We start from the raw sequence: 24,938 nt of genomic DNA, 5'->3' as shown, positions 1-24,938 counted from the left end.
TTGTGCCCTTGAGCTGGTAGTAGGGGCTGATATGCAGGAATAGGGAACACTCTTCTTCAGAGGTAATGGGGATTGAGTGCCCACTGCAGGAAATCTGGGACTGAAAGCTAATACCCCCATTCTGTGTCTTTGTGTGTCATGAGAATCTGCCTCAGTTTCCTTTCTGGCACTGTATCAGGCTATACCCTGATCAAGTCATCTCTCAAAGCCCAGATGTGGGATTTCTGGGACTTGCTTTGCCCTTGTTCCCCCAGATTTGGATAAAGCATCTCTAAGCCTGCAGGACTGACTCCAAAGCAAATCTTCTGCTGGTATACCTCACTGAGCTTTCTGGTCCCTTCTCTCCGCATGTCCAAGGCCAATACTGGCCTCTCCATTCTCTGTCCATTATCCCACATCGGATTTTAACAATTATGGTCTGGACCACTGCAGCAGCCTAACTCTTTCCATTCTTGGGCCTTTCAATACAATCCACATAGCTGCAAGGAAATCTTTCTGAAATTCAATCATGTCATTTAGGGGAAAAAAAAAGTCAAGCTCTAGTATTCAAAGCCTCTAAGATCTGAATCCTTCTCATACCTCTGTTTCTGTTTTGCTCACACATGCACATCCTTATGCACATATTTTGAAAAGCATTTGAGAAAGAGTATCTTCTGCTCAGGGAACCACTTGCACAGCCCATCCTCGCAAGGAGAGGCCTACTGGGACCTGGTCTTGAAGAAAACTGCAATGGCAACTGGGTGATTTCCTTTCCTGTCATTGTCTGCCTCAGTGGGGCTTCTGCTGACACTTCCCCTCTCTGGAAAATACCCCAGGCCTCAAGGAACAATCTGTTGTTTATCTCAAGGTTAGCTATTTACTTCCTCATGCCCAAGGAGCTTTTCTGCAGTCTGGAAGAAGGGAGAATTCTTGGCCATAGGAGGCAACGCTGTGTTTGGCTGGGAATAGGAATAGGAATAGGGAAAGACAGAGAGGAAGCCCATCCCAGCCAGGGAGCTGACCCACCTGGCGCAGCAGACCTCTCCTGTCTCACCTGCTTCTCCTTTCAGCAGTGTCTTTCAGTAGATCTGCCTATCTGTTCCCCATTCTGTCTCTAGTGAATCCTCTCGCTCCCCACACCTCTGGCCTGAACTGCAGTTCTTCTTTGCAAAAATAAAAATAAAAAAATTTTAAAAAAGAGACATAACTGTAGATTGAAAGGCTTACTACTAAATGATAACATTCCCTAAACTGATCTACAGATTCAACTCAATACCTATCAAAATCCCAACAGGGCTTTTTGCAGAAACTGATAAACTAATCCTAAAACTCATATGGAAATTAAGGGACACAGAGAAGGCATAGCAATCTTGAAAAAGAAGAAGCTGAAGGAATCAAATTTCCCCATGTCAAAACTTACCACAAATCTACGGTAATCAAGATCGTGTGGTACTGACGTAAGTAGAGTTGGCGGGGGATTGGGAGTCACTGCTAACAGGTTGGAGTTTCTTTCTTCTTTATTTTAAAGATTTTTTTATTTATGCATACAAGAACTGGGGTATAGGCCAGAGGTGGGGGGTGAAGGGAGGGCTGGGGAGAGGGGAGCAGGTGAGACAGGAGAGGTCTGCTGCCCATGTGGGTTAGCTCCCTGGCTGGGGATTGAACTCACGCAGCAGTGGCTGCCACACTGAGATTTTAGCCCCTGTGCCACCAGGGAGGTCCACCAGGTTGGAGTTTCTTTTGTGGGTGAGGAGAATGTTTTAGAATTAGTAGTAGTAATGTGAATAAACTAAACATTGAATTGTACGGTTTAAAAGGGTGAGTTTTAAAAAATGTGAATTACATTTAAAAAAATTTTAACTGTCTATCAGAATAATCAGAGAATAGGGGCCTCCCCGGTGGCGCAGCGGTTGAGCGCTGGGTTGCGAAGCTGCCCGCGGCCTCTGCGGCGCCGGTTCGATCCCCGGCTGCTCCCCGGCCACCAGAGGAGGGTCCCACATGGCGCGCAGACCTCTCCTGCCGCCCGCTGCTCCCCTCAGCAGTGTACTTCGGTCCTTCTGCCTGCTCTGCTCCCCGCTCTGACTCTGGTGAATTCTCTCACCCTCCCGCGCTTCTGACTGTACCCAGTGCATGTATAAACAAAACAAACAAACAAACCAGCAAACAAATAAATAAAGCATGCCTCTATTAAAAAAAAAAAAAAAAAAAAAAAAAAAATTAAAAAAAAAAAAAAAAAAAAAAAGAATAATCAGAGAATAGTAGTTCTAGCTGAAATGTTTTCTGGGTGACCTTTGTCGCCTGTGAGCATTTTACCCTTAGAGTCAACATACTGTACTCATTGCTTACTTCTACCTGAGTAATCTGGTTCCTAGTTTGGCTTCTGTGATTGACCCCATTAGTCACAAAGCACAGATGAACACAGAGACATTGTCTCTCTCAATGTCTGAAAGAGACCGACATTGACCCAAGTAAGTAACCTAGACTGGACTAGAAGCTGGTATTCTGCATCCAGAGACCCAGACTCTCTGACCCAACATTCACCCACCTTTCAGGAACATGGCTTAGCCCTGGCCTGTGTCCTCCGGAGATGGGGCGCCTCTCTTGCCGTGCCCGCTACCTGGGGTTTGGTCCAACTGGGGGAAGGAATAACTCACTTTTGAAAAAGGAAGAATTCTTTTTCAACTAGGAATAGATTTTTACCTACTTTGGCCCCTCCTTTCCTATTTCCCAGCCTTTTGTAGCTTAAGTCCTGTTAAAAATTGCATCTACTCACAAAGAACTTTGCTAACATTTGAATGTTTCCTGCTCACGCCCAAACCAGTGTTTGTTGTTTTTTTTTTTCCCCATTAGAGAGACCAAAGCCTCCTTGAAAAACATACCTCTTTGTGTAGGAAAGACTTGGATGTAAGATCTAAAACCATAAAATACATAGAAGAAAATGTAGGTAAAACACTTCATGATGTAAGTTCCAGTCTTTGTGGATTCCCCTCTAGCCGCAAGGAAAACAAAAGACACTATAAACAGTTGGGACTACATCAAACTAGAATGCTCTGTACAGAAAAAACAGAACAAAACAAAAACCACAACTAAAATGAAAAAGCACCCTACTGAATGGGAGAAAATATTTACAAACTGTACATCTGACAAGGTACTGATATCAAAGATCTACGAAGAACTCACACAACGTAACAAAAAGAAAACAAATAACCCAATAAAAGAAATGGGCAGAGGACTTAAATAGACACTTCTCCAAGAAGACATGTAGTTGGCCAACAGGCACATGAAAAAATATTCATCATCACTTATTAGTGAAATGCAAATCAAAGCTACAATGAGATACACCTTACACCTTTGAGAATGGCTCACATCAAAAAGATCTGATAGCTAGCTAGCTATCTAAACTTGCTCAAATTATTTCACTTCTCTTTTCTGATTCCTCATCTGTGAAATGGGGATAATTGTCTAATTCAGTATCAAGCTATTGCCAGCTTTAAATGAGCTGATAAATGTAAAGCACTTGGTATTATGCCTGACATAGAGGAAACCTGATAAATGTTAGCAGTTTTGATGATTTTTTTTAACTCTCTCTCAAGAGCTGATTTAAAACTATCCCATTAATATTACTTTGTTATGCCATAAATTACAATATGTCACACCAAATTAAAAAAAAAAAACAACACAAAAGATCCGAAGCAAGCACTGGCAAGGATGTGAAGAAAAAGACGTACTTCTACACTGTTGATGGGAATGTAGGCTGACCCAGCCCTATGGGAAACAGTATGGAAGTTTCTCAAAAGGCTAAAAGTGGATCTGCCATACAACCCAGCAATTCTATTCCTAGATATCTCCACAAAGAACACAAAACACTCATTTGAAAGGAAACTTGCACTCCTGTGTTTATTGTAGCACTATTTACGGTAGCCAAGCTATGAAAACAACCTAAGTGCCCAAAAACAGATAAGTGGATCAAAAAGATCATCTTCTTGTACTCAATGGAATACTACTTGGTGATCAAAAAAAAGAGAAACTCATGCCATTTGTAGCAACATGGATGGAGCTGGAAGGGATTATGCTAATCAAAATAAGCTAAAAGGAGAAAGACAAATATCAGATGGTGTCACTAATATGTGGAATAGAGAGAAACCAAACGAAGGTAGATAAAGTCAAACAAAATTAACCTTTGAGGGCCTCCCTGGTGGACTAGAGGTTAAGTCTCAGTGCGATCACCTCCGCCTGAGTTCCATCGCTGGCCAGGGAGCTACCCCACATGGCACAGCAGACCTCTCCTGTCTTGCCTGCTGCTCCCCTCAGTAAATCCACCTGTTCTGCTCCCCACTCTGTCTCTGGTGAATCCTCTCACTGTCCTCCTGCACCCCTGGCCTACACCCCAGTTCTTCTATGCAAAAACAAAAACAGGGGCCTCCCTGGTGGCACAGGTGGTTGAGTGCAGCGCTGTGAAGCTGTCCTCAGCCTCTGCAGTGCTGGTTCCATCGGAGTGCTGGGCCTCGGAGCAACCCACATGGTGCAGCAGACCTCTCCTGTCTTGCCCACTGCTCCCCTCAGCAGTGTATTTCATCAGTCTGCCTGTTCTGTTCCCCCTCTGTCTCTGGTGAATCCTCTCACTCTCTCACGCATCTGGCCTGTACCTGGGTTCTTGTATAAATAAATAAATAAATAAATAAAAAACACAACAGTGTAATATAAAAAAAAAAATTAATCCTTGAAAAGTTACTATAGAAGGCATCCAGAGGGGGAGGGGGGAGCGAAAGGGCAAGAAAAGTGGAAGGGAGCACAATGGAGTGTGGGTGTTTGGGTGGTGGGTGCACTGTGATAACCATACCTGAAAGGGGGAGCCTGTACTTCTAAAATACTGTCAGTGATGGAAACCAACCTGAATGAAAATTTAAACATAAAATAAAACATACCTTTAAATCACATTTAAATAGAAACCAAATGTTTTGAAAGTCGTTGACACAAAGGTGACACTCCATCATTATAGAAAGGGTGGAATATTGGGCCTCCCTGGTGGCTCAGCTGTTGAGCACTGGATTGCAAAGCTGCCCTCAGCCTCTGCAGTGCCGGTTCGATCCCCGGCCACCAGCGAAGGACCCACATGGCGCGCAGACCTCGCCTGCCGCCTGCTGCTCAACTCAGCAGTGTACCTCGGTCCTTCTGCCTGCTCTGCTCCCCGCTCTGGCTCTGGTGAATTCTCTCACCCTCCCGCGCTTCTGACTGTACCCAGTGCATGTATAAATAAATAAATAAAATCTAAAAAAAAAAAAAAGTGTGGAATATTCAGAAGAGTGGAAAGAGAACACTGTAACCTCTTTTCCCCATGCAGAGACATCCAGTCGTCCCTTCTTGCCTTTGCTTCTATGTGTAGTTTTGTTGCCTAGTTCAGACCATACTCACGGTTTTCCAACTTTTCTTATGAAAACATTTCAAAAGCATGGAAAAATGGATAGTCTAGTATAATAAACACTTATCTAGCACAATCTTGACTGAACCGTTGTTAAAGTTTTGCTGTATTTGGGCCTCCCCGGTGGCGCAGCGGTTGAGCGCTGGGTTGCGAAGCTGCCCACAGCCTCTGCGGCACCGGTTCGATCCCCGGCTGCTCCCTGGCCACCGGAGGAGGGTCCCACATGGCGCGCAGACCTCTCCTGCCGCCCGCTGCTCCCCTCAGCAGTGTACTTGGTCCTTCTGCCTGTTCTGCTCCCCGCTCTGGCTCTGGTGAATTCTCTCACCCTCCCGCGCTTCTGACTGTACCCAGTGCATGTTTAAACAAAACAAACAAACAAACAAATAAAACATGCCTCTAAAAAAAAAAAAAAAAAAAGTTTTGCTGTATTTACTGTACTATATTCTGTGTATGTGTATTTTTCCCCTAAACATTTTGAAAATAACCTGAAGACATTATGACACTTCAGCATGCATGTCCTGGAAAAACAAAAATAGATTAATTCCTTAATATGTACGAATACCCAATCCATATTAAAATTACCCCAATTGCCATACCTAATTTTTAAAAAAAGTTGCACAATAGTTCTTCACATTGTAACTCTGTAACTCCCACCAGAGGAATGACAGCATTTGAGGAGACATTCAACAAACTACAGAAAGAGGATACCCCATCAGCCCTTGGGGATAAACACAATGACTAACTGTAAAGTAGGGGTGATGGAAGATATGTGAAGGAAACAGATTTTTTGTTGGGGGGGTGCAATTTCACTCCTCTCACTTTCCAACCAGGAGTACCTGTTCCACTGGAGGTGGGGCCTCTGCGGAGAAGGAAGCACAAGTTCCTCCTCTTCCTTTATTGGCATCTGATTTCAGAGACAGCCACGGGGGCTTCAGCCCCCTGGCCTTTGTCCTGGAGTTGTCACTGTCAGCCCTCCACATCTCCAGCAAGGACCAACATGGCCAATGGTTCCATCCTCTCTCCTGCACCAGTTGGCCACCACTCTGTGCATATCCCAGATCCCCCTGGTGATCAGACAGCCCCTCACATGGCATTTTGCTTTTGTTTTTATTAAAATTTAATTTTTAATAGGTAAAAATGTACCTAAATACGATTCTATTTTTTTCTTACAACTGCTTAATATCCTATGTCAGGCATGAACTCTAATTAGTTGATTCTCAACTAGCGAATAGTTGTGTTATTTTTATTTACACTTAGCGTTTTGAACTTGGAATCAGAAAACCAGAACATCTTAGACATGGAATAACTGAACAGAGGTAGAGTCTGTCAGAATTTTGATCTTTACACAGTAAGTTAAGGAGTTCAAGCCAATCCTAAAGACTATCCGCTCTGATAGGAACCAGAGAGGTTATCTGGTCCAGCTTCCTTGTTTTAATCAGGAAACAGACCCAGAGCAGTTAGTCTGCCCAAGATCACATACTGAGGCCGTGACAAAGGCAGGCATGCAGGCCCGACCACTGCACCACCAGCTTCCCTCAGGCCTGCCTGTGCCAGTGCTCAGCTCTGATGTCTGAGAATGATGGTCTTCGAAGATGTGTCTGGGACATAGCGCACATAGGGAGGAGAGGATGGAGGAAGGTGTCTGGGGCCAGAAGGCCAAAGACGGGTCATCTTGAGAGGGAGGCTGGGTCACGTTGAAAGGGGTCTCTGAACTAAAAGAGAAACAGTGATACAGGTTATAGATAAGAAAGCAGGGCCTCCCCTGGTGGCGCAGCACTGGGCTGTGAAGCTGCTTGCAGCCTCTGAGCACCGGTTTGAGGGTGCTCGAGGGTCCCACATGGCGAGGGTCCCAAATGGTGCGCAGACCTCTCCTGCCGCCCGCTGCTCCCCTCAGCAGTGTATTTCATCCGTCCACCTGTTCTGTTCCCGGCTCTGGCCCTGGTGAATCCTCTCACCCTCCCGCGCTAAGGTAGTGAAACAACTGCCCAAGTGTAGGGTAAATAAAAAGTATCAGGCTTTTCTGCCCTCCTGCCATTAGGATTGATGATGGATCCCTGCGGTCCTGAATGCATGCCTGATGGCGGGCACCTGGAGTGGGGTGTGGGCATGCATAAGTAGGCACACCTGGGCTAAGAGACTGGGCTTATAAGGGCAGCGTCACGGGGATGCCAAGAGAGCAGAGAAGCAGAACCAAGAGCGGAGCGAAAGAGAAGCAGAGACCACCAGAGAAGGCCGGAGAGCCCGGAAAGAGTGAAGACTTGCTGGGGGCTGGGAGACCTGCCAGCCTCCTGGCCCCCCAGCACCCCTGCCTGCCATGTGCCTGGTAAATCCCAATAAAAGCCTGAAAAGCCAAACTGAAGGCTCCAGGACTCTCTCCTTTACCCAGTCTGCTCGGGTCACCAAGAACCTGCTGTGTCCTCCTGCCCCCTACACCAAGGTGCCCGAGTTTTGAAGGAGAAGTAGCTATGGAACACTCATCTTAGTGTTCTGGGAAAGTTTTTTTGAAGACAGGAGGCTAAGAGCCATAGAAATACTGAGAGAAATTTTTCTACAAAGGATCTCAGGCAAGAGGCTGCTCATTGCCAAACAGTAGATTCTAGTACCCTTCTCCAGGCCAACCTCTACTGAGACCATAGGAGGGAACTGTCCTCTTTCTTCTGATTCCTGTAGAAAGAAGAGAGACGTGCCACTCTCTGCCCCAGAACAGTCTCCTCTACCTCCCTATTCCCTAAGTTTGATCCTTGGGGCCATCACCATCACCGTGGAGTGAAAGGACGACCCCATCAGTCATCTCTGTCCTTGTCCAGGCCACACAACCCACTGAAACTACATACTGAACCTGGGAAGGACCGCACTCTAGAACTCAGGGACTCTGAGAGCCAAGAGGCAGGCAGACTAGCAAGGATCCCAAGTGAGCTCTCAGAGGGGCTGAGGCAGGGATCTCCCACTTCAGAGCAGTTCTAAGCCTCCCCATGTTCTGAAAAAGAAAAAAAAAGAAAAACCTTCCAGCAGGTATAACGCTGCTGAAGCCTCTGAGCCCTGGCCTAGCCCAAAGTGCAGCCTCAGCAGAGTGCTTCTCTGCCCAGTTGGCAGGGGGTAGTGCGGGTGAGGGAGTGAGTGGACTTTGTAATGCTCCCGGGCCTCTGAGTTCCCATTGAGCAAATTTGGCTGGCAGAAGCACAGTGGTAACGGCAAAGCCTGGCACATCCCTATCTCGGTCCCACTCTCTCACCCTCATCCACCTCCTATAACGTGCCCAGGTCCCACCCTACTGCCAAAGTCTTCCTGCAAAGCCAGCATATGATTTAAGCACTGTAGGGTAAAGAATATGTCAGGGTTTTCTGCCCTCCCGCCATCAGGATAGATGATGGATCCTTGCGGTCCTGAATGCATGCCTGATGGCGGGCACCTGGAGTAGGGTGTGGGCATAGGTAGATGGGATTCACCTGGGCTAAGACTGGGCTTATAAGGGCGGCGTCACGGGGATGCCAGCAGAAGCTGAGAAAGAAGCCGATGAGAGAAGCAAAGAAGCAGAAGCAGAGAATGCCAGAGAGCCCAGATAGAGTGAAGACTTGCTGGGGGCTGGGAGGCCTGCCAGCCTCCTGGCCCCCCAGCACCCCTGCCTGCCATATGCCTGGTGAACCCCAATAAAAAGACCTGCAAAAAACCACTAAGGACTCTGACTCCTCCTTTACCCGGTCTGCATGGGATCAGAAAACCTGCACTGTGGCCATTCCTGCCCTTACAAGCACCCCCACCTTCTCTACTGTACCTGGGTTTTAATGGAAAATTTTGCAGGGCCCAGTGAAAAGACACTGAAGCTATCCAAGCTATTCTGAAGACTTCCCTCGGGCACCTCATCTCCAAAGCACCCCACAGGTAGGCAACTGCCAGGGTCTTTTTGAGCCTCAATTTCCCCAGCTATAAAAATGAGCAGCAAAATCAGGTCACTTTCCAGGTCCCTTCGAATGCTTACATATGCGTTCTTAGCATTTTGAGGCTCCACAGCTGCCCATGCTGAGAGCACAGGGCCAGCCAGCCCTTGTTAGGAAGCAGCTAGTCTGTGGTTTGGCACCACTGCCCAGCAGGCATTTATTAAATCAGTGGGATGTGGTCTCTGCTGGCCTGGAAAGAGAACATTAAGCTCCAAAAACTTCCTGCAGCAGGCCTCCTTCAGAGTGCTGCACAGAGGGGCGAGGAGCAAAACCATTCAGGTCCCTGGCAGAGCTCCAAGATCCTGTTCGTAGTACTTTTGCCCTGTCTGCACGGAGCAGCAGTGACTGAAAACATCTGGAAGCCCTGCTTAAGACCTGGGTGACTTCTTTCTCCTTCCTCTGGGGTGGCTGTTCTTAACCCTGGTAATCCAGGATGACCTCTGCCAATGCCCCTTCTCATCCAATCTTCTGCACTTCATTGGGCAACAACTCTCTAACAAGATCCACATGAATGTAGCTGCTAACAGCGCCTGGGAGGGCTGTAGGTTCTAACACCTGCCCTGTATTCCTTGAGGCCTAGTAGCAAGGGAAAAGAGGGCTGAGACCCAACTCTCACACCTCTGGGTCTCACAGTTGAATTGTGTAGAAAGGGAGTAGGTGGGGAGAGAGAAACACCAATGCCGAGAATTGGCTAAGGTGGAGAAGGCAGCTGCAGGTGAGGCGTAGTGTAGTGATAGGGCTGTGGGGTGGTCCAGGAAAGCCCCTCAGGCCTGGGCCTGCCTCTTGCCAGGGACCTCAGTCATGCCACAAGGCCCATTATTGACTCTGGGAGACAGGACTGGGCTGAATTTGGTGCGTGTGTATCAGGCGGCTTAGGGCTGCCTGTCTTCCTCTCTCCCTGTCATGACTTAGGATATGGCCCAAAGTTCTTGGGTCCCCAATTATTTTAGCAAATATTTACTGAGCACCTCCAACCTATGTACCTGGTGCTAGGAAGAGTTATGTGAGTAAAAGAAATCCAACCCCTGTGCTCCGGCCCCACTCACTTGTATATCCTGTCGGAGTACAGGTCACAGTTTTGGGGACACTGGTAGGGAGAGGGTGAGAGGGCTTGGAATTCCAGAGGTAGGCAGTATTGGGTCTCCCTATTCTGATTCCCTGGCCTTAGCTTCTTTGGGAGATTGGACACGAACATGGTTTCACCCCGGCTGAGGGCAGAGCTCCAATGCGCTTTAGCTTTTCCCTCTCCAACATGGGCAAAAGTCCAAGAAATAAATACAAAGGGTTAGAAGGCCAGATGAGCTGCTTGAGGTGTATTTATAAAGTACAAGGATGCATTTACTGAGCCTGGCCTTTTATTTATTTATTTTTTTTTTTCTTCTTTTACCTTCCTTTCTAACCAGCTGCAATTTTTGTTTGCTCTCAGAGTCCTCAGCTGATCGCACTAACCAATCTGCTCTTTGCTGTGAGGAGCGAAAGACTAGAACACCTTCCCCGGAGCTAAAGGTGGGTTCCTGAAGGATCCTACTGAGGTAACTCTGTTCTGATCAGCTCAGGCCGCTGTGGAGCAGAGAAACTGGTGTCCTTCTTGGAGTACTGCCTTCATCTCCTTGAACTGAGCCAACTGGCAAGCCTCGTCCAGCCCCAGCCAGCGGTAGGCTTGGTGCTCGTGGGAGAGGTGGATCGCCACGTCCCCGTCCTTCACCTCCGCCAGCCAGTAGACGACTGTCTTAGGCTTCTGCCAGGCCACATAATTGAGCTCCCGTCTGAACCCCTCAATGATGGTCAGCTGGCCCGGTTCTATGCCTGCTTCTTCCTTTGTCTCCCGCAAAGCTGTTTCCAAGTCACTCTCTCCTGGTTCCACATGGCCTGATTTGGAGAAAAGAGGAAGAGGAGAAAATTTTAACAAAGCTAGATTTCCCGAGACAGATGATTTAAAGATGGTGACTTTTGGAGGTATTGTTAGGCCAAAGGAAGCCTGAGGATTGGCAATCTCAATATGAACGGGGTGTAGGGCATGTAGTTCTTTGGCTCTGGGTGTCTGGGCAATCCCTCCTCACTCCATCTCTGCAGAGTGAAACAGACTATATGTTTGGCAAAATGGGCCTAGAATACTCTGCTCTTCCACGGTGAGAGAGATGGCCTCCCTCAGACCTCTACTTATTCTTTGGAGTTCCTCATCCCATGTGTAGGGCCTGTGAAAAAACAGGGTTTTCTCAGAGTTTCTCAGACTGTTTTTCGCCATGATCTTCCAGCACAGGTGACCTAGTAGATAACATGTAGCCTTGGACATAGTCCGCATGTGTGGAAAGCAGTAAATAATATGTAACTTGATGTATAGTTCTCACGTGCGAACACATATTTCTGTAAACTAGGCTTAAACCTGGCCCTGTGCCGGCTTTGTCTATAAATCATACAAAAGCTAACAGGGCTCCCCGGGGGGCCACTCAAAGGGCAGGGGGCCACTGTCACTGCTGGACGCTGCTGCTGTGACTACCTGTGTATCTCCTGTTGCTTTAATACTTGTTCCTGACCCCACATAGGGGCTTCATGACCTGCTTTCTTGTCTGCTGCCATCCAGAACCAAGCAAGCTTGTAGCTGCGGCCCTACACGTGTTCTCAAGGGCCACATTTCTCTTGGAGACCTTAATGTGATTTTCCCAAAGGGAGACAGTCCCTATTAGCAGGTGGGAGCTCGCTGAGGAGGCAGCACTTCAGCTACAATCCACAGTGAGGACTTAACACTGTCTGCAGTTGGTCCCTGAAGCCCCAGGGCCAACAGACAGGCTCAAAACCATGCACTTCGGCACTAGCAGCTGTTTCCAAGTAGCTATCAAGGCTTTTCTAAATTGTTTTCATCTTTCTAACTGAGCAAGGCCAGATTCCACTTTCATAGGGAAAGGCCTGATGGGAACTTAGACTAAGGACAAGCGGAGAGCCAGTTCTAAGAAAATTTGTTGGCAAGACCCGAGCCTGAGCAGACAGTGCCAAGAAACTGTTTCAAGAGAACTTGAAGCTCTGCAGACTGGAAGCAGCCCTCAGCTTTGCCTCTAGGCCCTCCCTGCAAATTCTCAGCTTGCCCAGAGGGACCAAAAAGGACTGGGAGGGGTCTGGCAACCTCTGTCAACACATGGCTCCAGCAAGTTGCTGGAGGCCTCCTGGTTCAGGAGCACATGAGGAACAGGAACGCTTAGCTGTTCCCTTCTCGGTTTGGACAAGGTTATTCCCTAGCCCTCCTCCTTCCCAGGGTCCTCAGAGCAGTGTCCTGAGTCAGCTGCTGCAGCACAGCTCCCACAGAAAACAACCAGGAGTTTAGCACTTAAAAACCCAGTCCGGCTCATGGCTTCTGGGAAGTGTTCTCTGAAGAGCACCTCACATAGCCATGGACAACGGCAGGTGATGCATGGGGGGAGGAAGGTTAGAGGGATGCAGGTAGTGACTGAGGTGATGCTGACCCAGGGAGTCCTAACTTCCCTCAGGAGGCGCTGAGCACATCCTTCCCAAAAGCATCTATTCAGTAGATAGGGGCTCCACCCTGGGGGAATCTGGCGCCCCCTCCGGAGGCTTCTGGGGTCAGCATCCTTTTTTTCTGCCCATATTAGCCTCGTAAGGTCTCCGCCAAGCTTAAGCAGGAAAAAAAGTTAGGAGAGGTCCTTTGAAATCTTACTTTGAGAGCTACTAGGTAGTGTGACTGAGGGGATCAGGAGACAAGTGTGAATATTCCTATTCATAGTATTTATGACACTTCTGTCCCTTTTTTCACCTTGCTTCTCCCTAGTGAAACTCAAATGTGCAAAATGGATTTCCTGTTCCCATTTCTGTTTTCCATCAACCCTGGATCCTTGTTCATCCCTCTCCCATCTCACGCCCTTCTCTCTGGGAACTATTCACTTTGTGCTTCTGACCTATAGCCCCGTAATGACCCAAGGGCAGAATCCCCAATACCCAGTCCAGTTCCTTTTCTCCTATCCAGCCACTCATCCAGAGGCTGGGGCTAAAAAAAAAAGAAAAAAAAAAACCCAACAAAAAAGAAAAACAAAAACAGGTGCAGTTTCCGCTCTGGGAGTCAATCACAAAGTTCTATTTCCAGCTATGATCTGGCCTGGCACGGAGACCTTGTATGTAGAAAGGATCAGGGCTCCTGCCCACCACCCCTCTTCCTGCTGCACAGTCATGGAGAAGCAAGCCTTGCAGGGGGGCTGGCAGGGTGGAGTTCAGAACAACGTCTGGCATTTCCCCAAGCGCCAGCCCCTTTGGCCTCGCACCTTTGGGAGGAGTCCAGTGATGAATGCCATTTGATGCCTGTAGCAGTAGAAACTCAATTGCACTGTTGTCCATCTTGGGGATGTGGCGTCTTCGGAATATGATCAAGCCACACGCTCTCAGGGCCATGATCTAGCTGAGGACTTAGAGAAGATGCAGGATACTTTATAAAACAGATAGATTACACACTGTACTCTGGTGTTGGAGAGCAGCACAGACTAGCTAACAGACCCCGTTAACTCCAGAAAAAGGCAGCATACCAAGGACAGATAGGAGGAGGGGGGTGGGTGGGTGGGGGGGACCAGGAAGCACTGTCTACCTGCAGACCCCACCCTGTCAGTGCTGCTCCTCCAGGTCTCCCTGCTAAAATACAGGAGACACAGGACTGCATGTTAAGAGACTGGAGATCCTTAGAACTTTACCCACTGAACCCAGAGAGATGTGAGGAATGGGAGAGACACAGTACAACACTGTCAGCAAATCCACAATCCCATTTCCCTCCAGCCTGAGTCTGTGGAGAAAAGAGACGACTCCAAGGAGCGACTAAGGAAGTTTGTTGTACTAAAAAATTCTGGGGTTTTTTATTATTTTTTTAAGATTTATTTATTTTTGCATACAAGAACTATGGGGGTACAGGCCAGAAGTATGTGGGGGGTGAGAGGATCCACCAGAGACACAGCAGGGAACAGAACAGGCGGACTGACTGAAATACACTGCTGAGGGGAGCAGCGGGCGAGACAGGAGAGGTCTGCTGCACCATGTGGGTAGCTCCCTGGCTGGGGATTGAACTCATGCTGCAGTGGCTGCGGACAGCTTCATAGGTTGCATCTTAACTCCTTGCACCACCAGGGATCCCTTGTCTTTTATTTTTAATCCATGTTTTCAAATGTCATACATTCACATGGTTTAAAAGTCAAAGTATAAAAAGGCACACGTAGTAGAGAACCTCTTCCCCATGTATCAGAGACAAACCAGCTTAGCAGCTGAGAGGAGTGTGTGATACAGGGTAACCAGGGGCACTAAAACTGGCCAAGGAAACTGCCCAAATAGTTTACTGGTCACTGTCTGAGTTCTTCGCCTGCAGGGACAATTGCAAGACTACTCAGGCTCAGGGAACAACAAGGGATTTAGTTAACAAACCAGGGAAAAACAAAGAGTTACTAAGACCAATAATGGCCTTTACCTCACCCAAAGCTGTGTCCAGTGTTTCTCAGTCCTGCACAAAAGCAGTTAAAATAGCATCTTCCCACCACTGAGGGCACAGAGCTCCTCTCCGGAATAGGCCACGTGTCCAAGATGGTGTCTTCCTGCCACTGTGGACACGAGGCAGCCAGGCTATAGACTAGGTTTCCACTCACAAAGACAACAAAAGACGAAACAGGAGATGCTCCATGAGCTTCTGGGATGCCCCAGCACAACCCCAGACAAGCACACTCAAAACAGCAGCTACAACGGTCGAATGACCTGACAAACAACCACACTCACACATCTCAGTAAGACGCCGGGCTCCAGGTCTTCACCGTCTCTGCCAGGCCACGACAGCAGCAAAACCGGAAACAGTTTCAGTCACTTGGCTACTTGCAAAGCCTCTGAACTTTTCCTCCCCAAGGTTGGCTGCTGAAAGCCTCCACCTTCATTCACAACAGCCTTCTGAAAGATCGGCGTGGGTTGGCACAGGGCCCCAAATCCACTGACCCCTCATGCTGAATCCCAAATTCAGTCACAAACTGAATCCATCTGCCCCCCTTCTGCAGCACTTTATATTACTTATCAGTTGCTCTGTTACAGGTGGTGCCCCCTGGGACTGAGTTGCGGGTGGGGGGGGTTGCTGGTGAGGATAGATAGTCCCAAGGAAAATGCTAAAAGTGGAGTGGAGTGACTGATAAGTAATACAAGTGGCTGCAAAAGGGCAATCAGTTTTTGTAATTTAGCATTTGGGGTCAGTGGGTTTGGGCCCCCACTGCACCGATCTTCCATAAGGCTGTTGTGGCCTGGCGAAGACGGAGACCTGGAGCCAGGCCTTTTACTCAGATGCCTGAGTGTGGCCACTTGTCAGGGCTTTGCAAGTAGCTGAGAGACTGAAATGGTTTCCGGTTTTGCTGTTGTTGCGGTCTTGGTGGAGAGGAAGGAAACCTGGGATCAGGTGTGTTACTGAGTTGTGGCCAGGTGAAAAGAGGAAGACCCAGGCGCCAGGCGTCTTACTGAGCTCCACCCTGGCAGAAAAGGCGAAGACCTGGAGCCTGGCGTCTTGTTGAGATTTGTGAGTGTGGTCATTCGACCGCTATTGTTTTGAGTGTGCTTGTCTGGGGTTGTGCTCATGGAGCATCTACTGTGTTGCGTCTTTTGTTGTCTTCATGAGTCGAAACCTGGCCTATAGTCTGGCTGCCCCATGTCCACAGTGGCAGGAAGACGCCATTTTAACTGCTTTTGTGCCACTGGGAAACACTGGACATGGCTTTGGGTGAGGTAAAGAGCATTATTGGCCTCAGTAACTCTTTGTTTTTCCCTGATTTGTTAACTAAATCCCTTTGTTGTTCCCTGAGCCTGAGTAGTCTTGCAATTGTGCGTGCAGGTGAAGAACTCGGACAGTGACCAGTAAACTATTTGGGCAGTGACCTTGGCCAGTTTAGTGCCCCTTGCTGCCCTCTATCAGCAACCCCTCACTTCTTTTTTTTTTTTTTTTTTTGTGGGACCCTTGCCGGCGCCCAGGGAGCGAACCTGCGCTGCAGAGGCTGTGGGCAGCCTCACAACCCAGCGCTCAACCACTGAGCCACCAGGGGAGGCCCTCCCCCTCATTTTTAAAGAATTTTTCCTGGGGCTATCCTCACCAGCAACCCACCCCAGGGGGCACCACCTGTAATAGGCTATGGCTTTAGCCACCGGTTACATGTGGAGCCTGGGTTCAAGTTCTGGCTCTGCCATTTGTTAGCAATGTGACTAGCTGCTATGCCTATTTCCTCACCTGTGGCATAATAACAGTTTTATCTCAAAGGATCGCTGTGAGGATTACATGACTTAACTTTTGTAAAGTGCTTTAGAATAGTACCTGGTACATAACAAGCACTAGATAGATTTTAATATGTATAGAAAAAATCTGGAAGGACACACAAATTATTAGTAGTATTTTCTGGAGGATGGCCTTATGAAGAGACTTTTATTTTCTATTCCATATATTCCTGCACTATTTGGAAATTTACAGAAAACATTTAATAATTTTATAATCAGCAATACATAAACATATTTTTAGTGTTTCCATTTCCTTTAGTTTTCTTTCTGTTTCAGGGAAAAAATGTCAACAACTGCAAAAGAAAAGTACAAATATCTATTGAAATGAAAAAAAAAATCATCTCAAGGGGAACATATAATCAAGGTAACAAAAATATGGAGGATATTTTGTGTCAGATTCTGCCAAAAAAATTTGTCTCATTTGTTCATTCAATAAGCACCTATTATGAACTAAGCACTGTGCTGGGCCTTTGCCTATATGCAGCTTATTTTACTGAGAGAGGCAGACTTAAATCAAACAATTAAACAAAATAAAAAATAACTGCCAGTAATGTATGTGCTAGAAAGGAAAAATGTGTGATGGGAAACCTATTTCATCTAAGGGATCAAAGGCAGGTAGCTTCCTGGTAGAAGGGATGTTTAAGCAAGGAGTAACAGGTGAGTAAAAGGCATGTTGGCAAAGGGCAGGAATGTGAGTGCACTCCAGGTGAGGCAGCAGCCTGGACAAAGGTCCTGAAGTGGGATGGCAGAACGGGACAGCCAGGCATCACAAATGTAGTGAAAGCATGGCAGAGGGGCCCAGCAGGAAGCGGCCCATAATATCAGCAGTGTCTCCTTTGTAAGATTCAAAGGCCAAAGATGGAGCTGGGACTATATGCTGGGGGCTAGCACCTCGAGAGTGGCTGAGAGTGGCCTCAGATGGCCTCCAGAGACCCCTGGTTGGAGTTCAATCAAGATAAGGTCTGTCAGGCACATAAAAACCAAACTCAAACTGTAGTCTGCTTGGGGCAATTCTGAGAACTGCCAACAGGTGGGAACAGTGTTTCCTCCCTAAAAGACTAAACACACCCAACACTGTGACCTTCCAAAGCTTTCGAACCCCGTAATGAAAATTTTTAAGGGCTGGAAATAATCTCAAAGTGGGTTTTGAAAAGGTCTGTGCTTTCATACACTGGTGGCAGGAGAGTAAATTAGCATATCCCCTTAGGAGGACAATTTGGTGAATATTATCAGAACATTAAATGCACATTCCCTCTGACCCACCAATTCCATTTCTAGGCAGTCTGAGGCACAGAAATATATGTTTAGGATGCACATGCAATATCGTTCATCACAACCTTGTCTGAGATATCAAAAAGAAAAAAAATGGCAGAAACAAGTTTTCATCAGTAAGGGAATGATGAAATGCAATGCAATGTGTTTCTATGATGGAATATTATGAAGCCATTAAAAAAAGGAGTCAGAGCCAAATGTACTCCTTATAAAAAGACTTTCAGACATGCTAAATGAAAAAAGGATGGCCCAGAATAGTATTTCTAATGTGATCCTGTTTGAGTTTAAAAATTCGTATGTAAAGTGGTAGCAGGCTTTTATTAAACACTGTGTTCTACTTCCCTATCTTCCTATTTATGCCAAGAACTATTCCCCTTTCTGGAAGTCAGAAGGAAGCACCCTGTCACCACAGAATTAGTGAACAAATATTTCAAATTAGTAGTTCCTGGTTCAGGTAGAAACAGGTACCTGATCCCATTTCCCCTAACCCCCCATCAAGATGCTCAGAAAGTCTCAGCAAGTTTTAGACACCTTGCCCCTGCCTCGTGTGACATCCCAAGGAATGAACACTGGAACCCAACATAAGCTTAGGGGTCCAAGACTAGAGGGCACAGTGCCCTGTCTAGGATAAAAAGTGCTAGGGCGTTCTTGCATACCACTGCCACCCTAAAACAGCAGGGGGAACAAAGATTGACAGTCCTGTGGTGACCACGGGGAGCCATGGGAAGGGAGTTTAGGATAGTAACAAAGATGAACTCTAGCAAAAATGTATCTCAGTATCTACCAGTGGGTAGAGGCATCATAATCACATAATCACACTAGGTGTACCATAATCACATCTAAGAATCAGACCAAACAATGGTTCATCTTAATGGGACCAGAAGAGGTTAGATCAAAAGCAAGGTTCAGGGCCTCCCCGGTGGCGCAGCGGTTGAGCTTTGGGTTGCGAAGCTGCCTGCAGCCTCTGCAGCGCCGGTTCTGATCCCTGGCTGCTCCCTGGCCACCAGAGGAGGGTCCCACATGGCGCGCAGACCTCTCCTGCCGCCCGCTGCTCCCCTCAGCAGTGTTCTTCTGTCCTTCTGCCTGCTCTGCTCCCCGCTCTGGCTCTGGTGAATTCTCTCACCCTCCCGCGCTTCTGACTCTACCCAGTGTTTGTATAAATAAATAAATAAATAAATAAAAATAAATCTTTAAAAAAAAAGAATGGTTTAAAAAAAAAAAAAAAGCAAGGTTCAGATGCTCACTTTACACCTATGTTCTAGAACCAAGAGAGGACAGAACATTCTAAAAATGCAGAACTCCTATTTGTCCTTTCAACTGCCTGGCTTGAAGCCGCTGTTCTCTAGAATTTCTCCCTCCTCTCTGTCACATATAACCTCCCACTCACACTTCAGAAGCAATTCAGATGCCACCTCTTTTTTGAAGCCTTCTGGCTTCTAATGATTCCATCTTCTGGGCCCCTGACATGACTTGCATAAACTTCTACTCTGAGCAACAAAACATCAAGGATTTAACACGAACTTGCACAATTATGGAAACTGATTATTGCAAATTATGGAAACTTGCACAATTATGTGCAACTTGCACAATTATGGAGAAACCCATGCAACTCTGTCACCTCTATATCTGCTACTAGGCCTTCTCCAAAGGCTAGGGAGACTAGCAGTTGAAAGGAGAGCTAGAAAAGAAGTAGAAGAAAGCAAGGACAAACTAGAACCTTGGAGAACAAACCAGGCCCAGCGAGGATACTGAACTGATGAGGGCAAACTGAAACCCATGACTGTCTTCCACTGTGTCCAAGTTCATTGATGTGGGTGACCTGGAAGAGAAGCTGAAACTCTTGGCTACAGAGCTGAATGGACACCTGGTTCAGGACTCAGAGAAGCTGAAGGAGATTTAGCAGGGGTTGGGGAGCTGCAGGCCGGGTGTTGTCACCAATGTCGTGAGCCAGGAGATCTGTGTCAAAAAACATACGCACCGCTACCACGCCTGGCAGCAGCCCCTAAAGGTGTACCTGCTACCACTTCACTTCAGCTTCCAAACCTCATACACAGTTTCTTGAGGTCAACCCTAACTCAGAACCATACAGGAAGGAAATCCTGGGACACTTAATTCCAGCTTCGCTAAGTGGACACTGAACAAAGCCACCACAAGCACACGCACTTGTATGGTAGATCTCTGTCCGTACCTTCGTCAGGAAAGAGCCAGACTATGAGCTAGCTCCTTGGCACCTAGTACAGAATCCCTCAACATATGTTCATTGACTCAACAGAACTGTCTCCCTACCTCCCACTCAAACAAATGTTCAGGGTATGTTCTGGGGCTTGGGAAATAGCCCAGTGTTTTCCTGAAGAGTGCCATTTACATAAAAGTCAATGGAGCTATTGTTGGAGGTTTTCTGCTTTTCTGGAGACCAGGGAGCTGAAACTGTCCTAGGGTTTGAAAGTAGCCAACTTTCTTTCCTTCCTGTCCGTCTGTTGATGTTGATTCTCTCGCACACACATACACACGCTCATAGGAACTCACACACAGACTCCAAGTAGATTCAAACCTGAGGGGGTTAAAGAACACAGCATCCAATATGCAAATATGCCTGCAGCCAGAATTGCAGAGGTGAGAACTCCAGGCTGACAGCAGGCAATTCACACTTCAGAAAAGTGGCAAAGTGCCTTAGGTGGTTAAAAAAAATCTGAACAAAAAAACCCTCAATGTCATCAGAAGGTTCCAGAAGCTAAGGAAAAGCACTCTTGGCTTTCTCTATATATACAGTTTCCTCACAGCTGAGGAGATTCAGAACCTAGGTGCCAAGAAAGAATTCACAGATAAATGACTACTGATGTGTTGTGTTCCAATGTTTCATCAAATTAATCAGAGTGCTATTGCAAGCATAGCTCAGCTCCAAAGCCCTCAAGAATACACCTGCAGATACAGAAAGAGCTTCCCAAATCCTCCTGCCAACTCGTTCCTCTTAACCTGAAACCCTTTTAACAGAAACAGCACTTGATGCCACCATACTATCAGGCATCTGTGCCAGCCACACTGTGCAAGTTTTATCTTTATTAACACTCAGGACTACCCTTTACTATAAGCATTATCATCTCCAGTTTACATGAGGAAACAGATTCAAAAGGTTAAAATACTTGCTCAAAGGCATAGCTGATCTGTGAGTGGGGGCATCTGAATCCAAGTCATGCCAACTCCAAAGTCTGTTTCCCTCCTTATACAACTATGTCTACAGTGAAACTGCAGAGCTTAGGGCACAAATGGCCCTGAGAAAGGGTATGCAAATGATTTGCAAAATTATTTCCAGTATGAAAATCCCCAGTCTTTGATCTATATGCACATGGTGGATTTTTAAGATGTCGGAGTGAAATATTTTCTACAGAACAGTTTTGGAGTGGGGTGTGAAGACACTGGTACTCGCAGATGACTCTGGAGGGGTAAGGGGCAATATGAGGCTCCTAAACTTTGCTTATCCAATAAGCGTTTCTAGGTCTCCCCTGCTCTTTTCTGGGAAGTAGGAACCTAAAAATCACATGTTCAAAGCCAAACCAGGGAGCCGGGGGAACACCCCTGATGTTAGCCTTGGTCAAGCAAACAAGCACCTAACATAGGGCACTGGTACCCAGGATCTCTGCCTAGGTCACTCCACCATGGGGTGGGTAACTCTGCTTGCCCACAAGCAGTTCTGACTCTCAGCTTTCCCTCACTTTCCACATCACAAAGGACAGAAATGAGGGGCCCATCCATGAATAAAGCTTTCTTGTACCAACAACAAAGAGAAAAAGAAAAGAATTCCCTAACCACCATGAATAAATTGAGACAGATTATGTCCTCTCAAATGCACCTCTTCCTGGACATCTGCCACTCTCTTTTTTTGCAGAGACTAAGCTGCTGAGTCATCTTGTTATCCATGCTATTTGGCTAAGGGAGGAAACAGGCTAAGGAATGACAACAGTATCAGTTTTGAGGATGAGGACAAAGTCAGACAAGGTTGAGACAAAAGTCATTCCTAGTGAAGGTGATCTGTTAAGTGGCCTATTAGTGCCATCTGCTGTACAAGTCTGGAAAGCAAACAGAATTTTAAAATTAGAGGCTGAAGGGATTAATTTATTCCGCTAATGTCTGTTGAGTGTGTCCCATGGCACAGGCAGTGTTATGGAACTGAAGGGTAGCTATGAAACTGACTACAAAGTCTGCTTTCCAGGAGTTCACAACCTAATGAAGTGGAAGATATTCAAACAAAAAATTATGTGTGTCTTGTGCATCATGGAGCTATGCCTAAGATGAAAAGGTAGAAAGGAATGATTATTCCATAAAGATTTTAAAGGCTAACTAGTTTACCAGGCAGAATAAAGACAGAGGTAAAGGACACTTCAGGCAAAGCAGGAAGTGTGGGCAAAGACCCTCAAGCACAAGATGACATTCCATTGATTAGCAGCTTAGTTTATATTCTGAAGGCACTGAGGAGCCTTTGGTGTTAGGCAGTATTGTAATATGGTCAGGTTGACATTTATAAAGACTCTGGCAGCAAGGCAGGTAGAGAGAAAACTAGAAGACTGAAGGCAAGGAAGCCAACGAGTTATAAGCCTATTGCCAATAGTCCAGATGATAAATCATAGAGAATTAAATGAAGGCTGAGGAAGTGAAAAAGGAGAGATGGATTTGAGAGCCATCTCAGAGATGAAATCAACACTCTGATGTTTCATTATCCAAGGGAGAGAGAGAAGTGTTTGATTTGAGTAACCAGATGGAAGAAAAGTAGGTGTTGGAGAGGGTACAATGTAAGCTAGTGATTTGTTTGGGACAAGATGATTTGAAATGCTAAGGAAAACTCACAAGGTAAAGTGGACAGATGGATCTAGAGTTCAGTGACCGACTTCATCCCATCTCTTCATTTCCCAAAGTGGAATTTTCCTATTAGGGACTTTTTTTTCACTGCAGGTACCTCAGCACCTTCCTCCATCTGTCTGCCTATGCAGCTAGTATTTCAAGCATTTTCATTCTCTTTCAGTCAGAAATAGCAAGGAAAACTGAAAAGCATGGCTGGCTTTGCAGTGAATAAGACCTACCACTCTAATTCAAGAATTGTGTTATTGTTGAACAAAATATTTATTTCTCTAGGCTTCTAAGCTGCCTACTTTTCATGGTGGTTGTAGTTTAAAATAAGGAAATAGTATTCATAAGGTCTGCGTAAGAAGCAGTGAATATGAGTCACTCTTATCCCTGTATTATAAAAGGTAATCAGAAAACTTGTTGTATTTTAATGGACTTTTATTGACTCATTATTATTGAGGTTTAATCAAGAAATTACTTTTCATATTTTCTGCAAAACTGCTAGTGAACACACACTGTTCATTGCATGCATATGCATTATAGATAAGGTGCACAGCTTAATATAGCTAGCAGTAAAAAACTTATCTTTTGAAGAATAGATTTATTTCCTTATTTGTTACTTCTTTAACTGACAATTTTTGAGCTAAATTGGATACTCAATTACAGTAAGACTACTGCCCTACTGGCTAGTACACTTGCCTCTCGACATGGCCTGAATTCCGCTGGCTAGCAGACTCGACTCTTGAACAACATGGGCGTGATCGGCCAGGGTTCACTTAAGGCAGGATTGTTTTTCTATCGGGTTGAATTCCCGTGCCGCTGATACTTTCCGCCCCCAACTATAAATTACACGTGCATTTTAGAATTCCAGGGGTGGGGGTTGCGATGTCGGTACCCCCTACCCCCCGGCTTGAAAAATAAGGCCATTTTTCAAAAGAGGAAAAAGGAAACCATGGCTCAGAAGTGGGTCTGGTAGTCACTCAAGGCAAGTCTGTTTGACTCTCATCATCTTTACTCTTACTTTGTACTGTGTAGATTAGGGATTTGGCCATCTGATTGCACTCCGTTTGTTTTTTGCTGTCATTCATATAAACATTTTTTTCTTTTCTTTTCCATTCACATTGCTTTAAATATAAATATTTTTTAATGAGCTGTAACAACAAATACAAGAGCCCAAACCAGGCCGGAACAGAGAAAAGAGGAAGTTATGTTCTAGGTGGTGAATCTGTGACTTCTGTAACTGTCACATTTATTCAATAAATGCAGCAATCAGAGCACAGAGGCTCTCTTGGAAAGCAGACAGGGTTTAAAGGGTAACGAGAGCGAAAATGAGACGCAGAGAGGAGAAGGCATGGTGCTAGGACCTAAACCCGCTGGAACCTAAACCACGACCCACCTCGGCACCAGCACGGGCCAGCACCAGCACGGCACCAGCATGGGCCAGCACCAGCACGGCATCAGCACGGGCCAGCACCAGCCCGGGCCAGCACCAGAACGGGCCAGCACCAGCCCGGGCCAGCACCAGCACGGGCCAGCACCAGCACGGCACCAGCATGGGCCAGCACCAGCACGGCATCAGCACGGGCCAGCACCAGCCCGGGCCAGCACCAGAACGGGCCAGCACCAGCCCGGGCCAGCACCAGCACGGCACCAGCACGGGCCAGCACCAGCCCGGGCCAGCACCAGCACGGCACCAGCATGGGCCAGCACCAGCCCGGGCCAGCACCAGCCCGGGCCAGCACCAGCACGGCACCAGCACGGGCCAGCACCAGCCCGGCACCAGCACGGGCCAGCACCAGCCCGGGCCAGCACCAGCACGGCACCAGCACGGGCCAGCACCTGCATGGGGCAGCACCAGCACAGGCCAGCAAGGCCCAGGCCCTGCGCACGGCTCGGCCCGGCTGCCACGCGTCGCCGCCAGCTCGGAGGAGGGCGCGTCCACACCGATCCTGCAGCAACTGGCGGGTAGTGAGCTGCAGATCCCCGCCTCTCCGGCCCTCAGCCCCTCCACGAGCACCAACCCCAGAGGGTCCTCTCTAGGAACACTCACCCCTAGCGGAGGGCGGCAGGAGGCGGGCCTTGGGCGGAAACCGAAAGTACAGTGGCCAATCGGGAGCGCTCAGCCGCCCCCTGGGCGACCAACAGAGCGCGGCGGACAGCGCGTCGACCCTCCTCACAGGCGCCTGTCTCTCACGTAGAACGTCGCGAGATCTTCACGCAAGCGCAGT

General features: G+C 47.2%; 1 protein-coding gene across 1 annotated transcript; it reads right to left on the bottom strand.

Moving 5' to 3' along the window:
• Positions 1 to 10,630: 10,630 nt before the first annotated feature.
• On the bottom strand, positions 10,631 to 24,870 carry NUDT2 (nudix hydrolase 2). Its single transcript, XM_037493672.2, has 3 exons — positions 24,761 to 24,870; positions 13,599 to 13,739; positions 10,631 to 11,202 (listed from the first exon to the last, which is right to left on the bottom strand). Exons 2-3 carry the CDS (start codon positions 13,723 to 13,725, stop codon positions 10,886 to 10,888), a joined length of 444 nt encoding a protein of 147 aa, XP_037349569.1. The 5' UTR covers positions 13,726 to 13,739; positions 24,761 to 24,870; the 3' UTR covers positions 10,631 to 10,885.
• Between the last annotated feature and the right edge of the window lie 68 nt (positions 24,871 to 24,938).

The sequence above is a fragment of the Talpa occidentalis genome, unplaced genomic scaffold, assembly GCF_014898055.3.
Source record: "Talpa occidentalis isolate TD23 unplaced genomic scaffold, MPIMG_talOcc4v2.1 talOcc4.7, whole genome shotgun sequence".
NCBI classification, from domain to species: Eukaryota; Metazoa; Chordata; class Mammalia; order Eulipotyphla; family Talpidae; genus Talpa; species Talpa occidentalis.
Note: the sequence above shows the minus strand (reverse complement) of the source record. Positions and strands in the feature narration are given on the sequence as shown.

What these genes read in the sequence shown, in the direction of transcription:
- NUDT2 (XM_037493672.2), bottom strand. Translation starts at nt 13,725, where the DNA reads ATGGCCCTGAGAGCGTGTGGCTTGATCATATTCCGAAGACGCCACATC. An exon ending in TCACTGGACTCCTCCCAAAG is followed by an intron (nt 11,203 to 13,598) that starts GTGCGAGGCCAA and finishes TCTCCAAATCAG; the next exon opens with GCCATGTGGAACCAGGAGAG.